An 8,771-nucleotide genomic window follows, 5' to 3' on the forward strand; every position below is an offset into this window, starting at 1 on the left:
TCGATATGTTTACATCAAACCGGAACTGACCTCTGGCGACAGGGTGTGCGTCACGTTGTGGGGTGGAAAGATCGATTGCCGAAAGGCCCAGATTACAATCTCGTTGGACGAAGTGTGGGTGAATTGCCCGCGCGCCCGGAACAACTTCAGGCTTGCTCAGGTGTTCGCTATCATCTCTGCAATCGTGTACGGCTTTGCGTTCCTCTTCGGCTTCCTTTTGCTGTACTGCTGCTCTGGCTTCCGCTGGGTCTGCCTGGCGCTGAACATCGTGGGCGCTGTCACCGCTGGCTTTGTCTGGGCGCTCATGGTGATGACCTACAAAGTGCACGGTCCAAAGTACGTGGAGCTGAGCAGATTCTTCAATTTCGGCACTGGCTTCGGTCTCTACGTGTGTGCCTGGGTGCTGGATATCCTCGACCTCATCTTCCTGCTGCTCCCGTGGCAACTCGGGGAATCCGGTGATAGTGAGGAGTCGAAGGAGCATACGGAGGTGATGGAGGAGGAAGAGTCAAAGCCAGAGGAGGAGGACGTGGAGTCAAAGGTAACGGAGGAGTAGGAGGGAGAGTGCGGCAGGAATGCACGGTAGAGCTTAGCGGCAGCGCGGCAGCTCCACCGAGGCGTCGTCGTGGAGTGGCCTGATGAGCTGCTGCCTTCGGGACAGACGGAGGGCGCGGAGGCTGCGGACGCTGGCCTCGGCCTTTCGCCGGCACCCTCTCTCTCGCCGCCGCCTCGTGCGTGCGTGCGCGGCGCGGGTGACGCGTTGGCGATGCGGTGCAGCGGCGCACGCGCACCCTGCACGCACGTCGTGATGAGCCCCTCTCTGTTTCTGCGCTGCGGCGTCGGCTTCCCTGCTCGCGTGGTGCTGCTCGGCTGTCGGTGCGTGCGGGCTCCCTGTCGAGTGTCGATGTGGCTTCGCTGTCGAGTGCGCGTGCTGGCGTGATGACGGTTTCTGCGTGGCCGTCCTCGTCCTCTCCTGCGCGTGTCCTCTGCGCCGTGCCCGCCGCTCCGTCCGCTTTTGCCTGTGCTGCGCTGCACGGCGCCTTGCGCTCTGCAGTGGGCGACGCACCGTTAGCGGGGACGGGCGCACCGACGACCCTTTGTGAGCCGAAAGCGCGAGAGGGGCAGCGAGGGGATGCGACGGAGCGTGGCGGCGAGGGGAGTGGAGGGCAGGGGAGAGACGGACGCGCTTGAGAGAGCGGCGGGAGGCGCAGCGCCGCACCGCGTCTCGGTGGTGTGTCTCTCGCGTCCGCCGTTGCCGCCGCCCTCGCGTGTCTGCCTCACCCCCTGGCGCACACCGCACGGACTGCTCGAGGGGAGACGGGGTGCGCTGGTGTGGTGGTGGCGGGTGCAGGCGACACACCGGTGGACACGCAACGCCAGAGGGCGGCGATGGCAGGTCTTGCTCTTCTTCCTTCGCGCCTCATGCACGCCCTACGTGTGCGCGCACGCGTAAGCACCCGCTGCTACACAGGAGGGCACCCCCGGCGTGCAGGGGAGTGCGGGGCCGGCGAGGCGTGTGGGAAGGCGGAGGCGGCTCCGATGCGGCTGCGGAGGCGACGTGACGTCGGGCATGTGCATGTGGCGCTTGCGCGTTGCTGCTCCCTGGAGCCATCCTGACGACCGCGCGTTGCGCTCCTCTCCGTCTCTCGTTTGTTTCCGGTTTCGCGTCGACGCGTGCCATCCCCTCGATGGGCTACTGTGCCGCACGGCGTGCGCGTGTGTGCGTTTGCCCGCCCCCCTGTAGTCGTTCATCTCCTTGTTCAGTGGATGCCGCCACCATGGCGCCCCTGCCCTGCTGCGACGGCTCCCCGCGGCGCTCGGACTCAGAGGGCGAGGATGGCGGCACGACGACGCTGTGAAGCCGTCGCGCGCACTCCCTGCACCACATAGTGTTGTTGCTTTTGTTTCCTTATCTATTCCCGTTATCGTGGCCGCACCCGCCGTTCCGCGCTCTCCTCTCTCTCTGCCCTCCGCAGGTGCAGGACGTGTTCGGTGTTCGACTGTCTGCCTGCGTCCGCGTGCGTGCGTGCGTGTGTGTGCCTCAGTTTCCTTGCTAAGTCTTTATTATCTGTTTACCTTTCCTGTGTCGTATCTTCCTCTGGGTTGTTTGTTTGGGTGCCTCGTCACACCACCGAGTCCTCCCGACGCGGGTGTGGAGAGTGTCTACACCGCATTACGGCATGCCGCGGCTTGAGGCGTGTGAGGGGGGAGGCATGGCATATGCCGGCAGAGCACAGGGTCTCAAAAGGCCCTGACCTGCGGCTGGCCAACCTCCTCTCTGTGCTCGCCCGGGAGGCACCTAGGCCACCCCCTGTTACCCACGCGACTGACGTCGCCGCTTCCGCCCTCGAACCGGACCGTGGTCGCGCCCCGCGTGGACGGAGGCATGCCGTGCACCCTTGTCTCCGCCTTGCGCTGCTAGCGTCGCACGCACGCGAGGAGGGGACGAGCACGCACAGGATGTGCCGGTGAGGCGCATGCCCCGGATGCGCGGGAGGCGGTGCGTCCATGGCGACCGGGATGCAGCCGTGGTGCAACGGAGGCGGGTGCGCTGTGCCTGAGCTCGTGTGTTTGTGGACGTGTCGGTGTGGTGTGGCGCCGGCAAGTGCCGCTGTGCGTCCGGCAGCCACGCCAACCGCAGGCCACCAACCCTTCAAACGAGAGGGGCGGAGCACGCGCGCCGGGCCGTGACGCGGTGTGACGCTTTCGTCTCCCCGAGACGGCTCGCGTTTGCGTCGGCCCGGGACGGCGGAGCGCGTGCGTGCGCGTGCCTCTCGCCCCCTTTTTTGTCGCTTTGTCTTTCCTTCTGTGCTACGTCCCCCCGCGCGCGGCTCTGTTCGTTATGCCTCTCTCGCACTCGCGCTCTCGTGACGTCCGCTGGGCGACGCCGATGGCGTGCGCGCCGGCACTGGGTTCGCCCCCCTCCTTCTGCGAGGGGAGGGGTAGGGGGTGCGGCGAGCACCTTGCTGCTGCCAGCGGCGCGGCTGTGCTATGTGCGTGCGTGTGTGTGCCTCGCGGCGACGCCGCCTCCATGTGCGCTCACTCCTCCTCGTCTGCCCCTCTCTTCTCTGCTGCGCCTTGGCGCTTGTCTCATGCGTGCTTCATGGCGAGGCACGAGGATGGGGAGCGACACCGCCGGGGTGAGCGCGACCCCCCGCACACCAAAACGGGGATACACCCATGTGCCGGCAGCGGTACGCGCTCCGGCGGACTGGGCAGGCGGGATGCGGGGAGAGGCACCGCCGACATCTGTGTGTGCGCGGTGGGCGGCACAGGTGGCGCTGCTGCCGGTGCATGTGATGCTGCCGCATGCGGTGCGGTGTGCTGCTTTCCGGATTGCCCGCGCGGCTGGCGCGCTGGTGGTGGCGTCGCCTCCTAGTAACGTCGCATCGCTGCCGTGGCTCTGCCGGCGTGCGTTGACGGTGAGCCGTCGGATGCACACGCCACGGCGCGGTGACGCACTGCGACGTGGGGCCCGCGAGGTGCGTGCGAGTGCGGGTGTGTTGCCGAGCACTTGCTGCGGGAGGACGCTCGGCGGCTGCGGAGGCTCGGCTGCCTGTGCTGGGATGGCAGGCGTGCATGCACGGGGGCGATGCGGCGGACTGACGCGGTGTGTGCGCGGTGCACGGGCGGAGTCGCTGACGCGTGCGCATGCGTGTGTGTTTGTGTGCTGTGGTGCGTGCGTGCGCGTTGGCGAGTGGATGCTGACGGGGCACTGGCGCGCCCGCCGTCTCCTGGCTGCCTCGTCCTCTCCGCTGCGGGCCTGCGGGCGAGTGTGCCGGTGCCTGCGGACGGGCTTGGATGCGCTGCAGCCGGTGATGCCGGGCCCACTGGTCGCCCTCCGTTCCGCGACCCCTCTCGGACGCTGTAGGGGGCGTGCCGGAGCGGTGTGCGCCGTAGGCTGCTGCGGTGTTGCCGGTGCGGAGGGGGCCCCTCCTCCGCTGTGGGCCGGTGCGCGGATTGCGGGTGTCGGGGGAGTGCGCCCGTGGCGTGGAGGGCCCTTCCGTGCGGCAGCTGGCTGGAGGCGGCTGCGAGGTGGTCGGTGGAAGGCGCCCGCGCCGGCTGCCGGGAGAAGGAGCGGATACGGACCTCTGACGAGCGGGGGCTGGACTGGGAGGGCGTGTGTGTCGCCGCCGTTGAGGTGGTCGGTCGCTTTCCTCTGTACTGACGAAAGAGGACTCGCGTGCGCTCGTGTCCGTTGCCTCCTCCGTGTTCGATCAGCGGGGTGGTTGGCGTTGTAGCACCTGCTGTACTGGGCATCCACGGTGGGGCGGATTGGTCACTGCTTGCCGCGTAGAAAGTAACTGCGGCGCCGTTTGCCGCGGACGCCGCGGACCGGAGTGCGTGGACGCTGTGGTCGTCGTTGCTATGGAGATGCCACCGCCGCCCAGCGCTGCCGGTGCCATTTGCTTGAGGGCGGCGTGACGTGGGCCCTGCTGAGCACCCGCCCTGTCCACATCCTCATTGCCGACCCGTATTGCCCAGGCTGGTACGCGGTGCGGACCCTCATCGTCGTGCTCTCGACGATCCGCGGCGCTGCATGGAGGGAGCCGCGACGGAGCGCTGGCCTTGAGGGGCGTCGTGGACTGCGTCCTCACTCGGGCGCTGTTTTCGTGCGGGCTCCCCGCCGGCGGCGTGCGCTCCCGGGACGAGCGGAGGATGGACCCCGTGGCCCTGATGTTTGACCGGGAGCAGGCGCATGGGACGGTGAGACGGGCCGAAGGGGGCCGACGCTGGCAGGGGAGCGGGAGATCGGGGTGCCACTGCCACGGGTCGAGCACGGGATGGGGAAGGGAGTGGGGGACGGCGGGAGCGGACAGGAGGAGGGCGAGGCAGCGGAATGGAGCGGGCGCGCTGTTGCACGCGTCCCGTGGCAGCCGGCACCCGCACGCGCCGCTGTACCGCTGGTGGAAGTCCGGCAGCTCGCGGGAAGCGCGGGGCGACTGCGGCAGAGCATCTGGAGCGCGACAGGGTGGGCGCCGCGTGGCAGCCTCTGAGATCGGGGCCGGCTGTTGGCGGGCAGGAGGGACCTGGCGATGGACCGGCGCGCGGCGGTGCTGTCCATCCGCGGCATGGGGGCGTGGCGTCCGGCGGGGCGCGGGCGTGGCCGGGAGATGCGTGCTGTGCGAGGGCTGGACGGGGACTGCCCCACGGGCCGACGCGGCTGGTCACGGCCCCGGGAGCAGCGTGTCCCTCCGTCCGCATCGCCTGTGTGACGTGCGTGGCGACGGAACCGCGTGCCTGGCTGTGTGGGTGCTGCGGCCGTGTGCGCGGCACTGCGGGCGGAGCGGAGGCGCCGTGTGTGTGGGGGGAGGAGGGGCTGTGGCAAGGGTTGCTCGCGTACCCGCGCGACGTGCCCGCCTCAGAGAGCCCTGCGGCCGTTTTCTGCGGAGGGCATCGCAGCGCGCGGTGCGGCTGCCGTGGTGAAATGGTGCGACTGCGGCCGTGGCGCGGCCGGCTCCGTCTTCTGCGTGGCGGGAGGGAGACATGGGCTGAGGGGGAGCGACTGCTCCTGTGGCCGCGCGGTGTGCTAGGAGTGAGCGAGCCAGTGCGCGGATCGACGGCATGCGGGCTGCAGGCTGATGTTGAGGCGCGGGGTCGGCGATTCCGGCGGCATGCCGGCTGGGTGTCGCTCTCCGTAGCGGCGACGAAGCGGCAGTGGCCCCCAGGCGCTGGAGGGGTGGCTTGCGACGGGGATGCGAGCGGTGTCTGCCTTGGGGGAAGAGCCGTGAGGAGGCTGCGCGCGGAGCGGACGGGCAACCGGACGATGGCCCCGCTGGGGCGTGCGCTGCGACGACTGCGGCTGAGGGCCGGGCTCGTGGCGATTGCTGCTGGTGGACTGTGGCGGCTCCTGGAGGGTGCGGGGCGGCTGCCGTCTGTGCGGTTGCGCTTTGCGCTGGGTGGCCGCTGACTGGTCGCGCTGTGCGGGAGCGCCGGGGGTGAGCTGGAGGAACGGTACCCGTGTGCCGCAGCGAGCACGCGACGGCGCAGCTGCGCAGGGCCGCTTTGCGGCGAAGACGCGCTGCGCGAGGGTGCGTGCAGGAGGCGCGACCGCCATCGGCGTCGCTGTGTGCGGCAGCGGTGCCAGCAACGACGGTGGCGCTGCACTCGTTGGCCGGGAACGCGGCGCATCGGCTGTCGAGGGGCGTGAGCCGGGACGGCGCGGGGCCGCTGGGTTTTGGCCGGTGCTTGACCTGCTAGGCGCAGCACACCGTCGCACTGTGGGCCTCACCCGGTAGTGTGTGTGCGGTGGAGGTCGTTGTGCTGCGCTGCAATGGGCGGCATGGACACGATCGGCGGTGTCGTGGACGTCGGCAGCACGAATGCCCTTGGTGTGCCGCTCGTCGAGGCCTGTGGCGACCCGCTCGGCGTCATGTCGGCATCATGTTGGACCTTGACGTCAATGCTGAATGCCGGGACACTCGTGGCTGCGCGGACGCCGCATGTGCGACACCGTGGCGGTGCTGCGGCCGGTGTCGGTGGCCGTGGCGCACACGCTGCTGCCCCTGCTCTGGACCTCTACGCGGACCTGTAGTTGGACCCCGACTGGAGGCGCTCTGGCCGGCGCACGAGCACCTCCGGGGCTGCGTGGAGGCTCTCTGCGGGGAGGTGTTTGTGGACGCGGTGTGCCGTGGCGGAGGCGGCTTGGATGAGCTGCTTGCCGCCTGTGACGGGCGCGGTATCTGTTCGGGAAGGCGCAGGGATGCCAGGCTGCTGAGGGCTGTGCGGCGCTGCGGGACATGGCGCTGGGCGATCGCGCAGGGTGTGCGAGGGTGCTCGGCGGCAGGCCTGTGCGCTGCGCCTCCCGGTGGTGCTGGCTGTAGGCGCGCTGTGAAGTGAGGATGTGATGGGTGAGCGCGGGTGGTGTGTGTGTGCGAGCGCGTGTGTGTCTGGGCGGAGGGGCGTGTGCACGGATGCAGGGCCCCCTCGCGTGCTGCGACTGGCACCGGCGCCTTCGTCGGCGCATCGCGCGCACACGGTGTGGCTGCGTCTCACACCCCCTGCTCGCTGCTGACGTCTGTCTGTGGTGTGGTGCGGTGTCTGTGCGTGTTGGGTCCGTCTGCGCAGCCGCCGTGCCCCTGCCTGCTGTGTGCCGCGACGGGGGCTGTGTGCTTGTGTGCTGGTGTCTCCCCCGGCGGTGCTGTGGTCGGTGTGTGTTCTGCTGTGCGGGCTGGTGCTCGGGTGCGATGGTGCGTGGTGACGGTGCTGCATGCCGCCCGCCCGCACGCCGTGGCGGCCCGGCTCGCCTGCGCACGGGCCTCCATCGTGGCCGCGCAGGCGCTCGTTTGGCGACGCGGAAGCGAGAAGGACGCAGCCGGAGGCACCGGGCGGTGTGCTGTGCGCCTGCGTGTCGTTGCACTCTCTCCCCCTCGTCCTCGCCGTGCGGCGCGCGGCACATGCGCCGGCCTCCTCTCCTGCTGCTTTTTGTCTGTGCGCATGCCAGCCAGCGGCGCATCTGCCCCCGCTGCGCACGCCTGGCAGTCTCCGCTGCCTGTGACCTCCCCCTGCCTCCCCACTCTCTGTGTCTCTGTCCCCTCCTCTCTCCTCGCCCCTGTCCGTCTGCGTCCTCTCACAACACGCGCGCACCACCCACCGCACACCGACAACGCGCGCATGAACGTGCGACGCAACGCACCTGTGCATGTGCTGTCAAGGCTCTCCCTCGCTGTCTCCGGCCTGCACCCCGCGCCCTCCTCGCCCGCTCTGTTGCGCCGTCTCGACCCCCAGACCCTGCGCCTCGCCCTTTGTGCTGTGTGCCTCCGCATCGCCTCTCTCAGCTCTGCGTTGTGCGGTCTCGAAAATGGCGGCGAAGCTCGGCGTCATCATCTACGTGGTGCTCCAGCTCATCGCGTTCGTGTGCGTGATCATGGGCACGGGGGTGGATATGTTTTACATCAAGCCGGACTTCAGCTTTGGCTTGAGGGTGTGCATCACGCTGTGGGGTGAAAAGACCGACTGCCGAAAGCTCAAGGTTACCAACCCCTCGGACTTCCGGTGGTCGCGGTGCCCGCGCATCCGGGACAACTTCCGGCTTGCTCAGTTGCTCGCTATCATCTCTGCCGTCGTGTACGGCTTTGCGTTCCTCTTCGGCTTCCTTTTGCTGTACTGCTGCTCTGGCTTCCGCTGGCTCTGCCTGGCGCTGAACATCGTCGGTGCTGTCACTGCTGGTTTTGTCTGGGCGCTCATGGTGGTGACCTACCGAATTGAGGATCCTCACTGTCAGCAGCTGAGTAGAGGCTTCGATTTTGGCACGGGCTTCGGTCTAATTTTGTGCGCCTGGGTGCTGGATATCCTCGACCTCATCTTCCTGCTGCTCCCGTGGCAACTCGGGGAATCCGGTGAGAGTGAGGAGCCGAAGGAGCAAACGGAAGAGATGCAGGAGGAAGAGTCAATGCCAGAGGAGGAGGAGTATAAGGAAATGGAGTAGGAGGGAGAGTGCGGCAGGAATGCACGGTGGAGCTTTGCGGCAGCGCGGCAGCTCCACCGAGGCGTCGCCGTGGAGGGGCCGGGTGAGCTGCTGCCGTCGGGACAGACGGAGGGCGCGGAGGCTGCGGACGCTGGCCTCGGTCTTTCGCCGGCACCCTCTCTCTCGCCGCCGCCTGGTGCGTGCGTGTGCGGCGCGGGTGACGCGTTGGCGATGCGGTGCAGCGGCGCACGCGCACCCTGCACGCACGTCGTGATGAGCCCTTCTCAGTTTCTGCGCTGCGGCGTCTGTTTCCCCGTTTGCATGGTGCTGCGCGGCTGTCGGTGCGTGCGCGCTCCCTGTCGAG

At 68.8% G+C, this 8,771-nt stretch overlaps 2 protein-coding genes across 2 annotated transcripts; both read left to right on the forward strand.

Annotated features, from left to right (window-relative positions):
* Position 1: 1 nt before the first annotated feature.
* Positions 2-556, forward strand: LMXM_08_0720 (putative amastin-like protein; the record flags this gene model as incomplete). Its single annotated transcript, XM_003872582.1, has 1 exon — positions 2-556. A coding segment is annotated over one exon (555 nt), but the record flags the coding sequence as incomplete, so codon positions are not given.
* Positions 557-7,801: 7,245 nt separating this feature from the next.
* LMXM_08_0730 (putative amastin-like protein) lies at positions 7,802-8,428 on the forward strand (the record flags this gene model as incomplete). Its single annotated transcript, XM_003872583.1, has 1 exon — positions 7,802-8,428. One exon carries the CDS (start codon positions 7,802-7,804, stop codon positions 8,426-8,428), a length of 627 nt encoding a protein of 208 aa, XP_003872632.1.
* Positions 8,429-8,771: the final 343 nt, after the last annotated feature.

Source organism: Leishmania mexicana, chromosome 8 (genome assembly GCF_000234665.1).
Source record: "Leishmania mexicana MHOM/GT/2001/U1103 complete genome, chromosome 8".
Taxonomy (NCBI): domain Eukaryota; phylum Euglenozoa; class Kinetoplastea; order Trypanosomatida; family Trypanosomatidae; genus Leishmania; species Leishmania mexicana.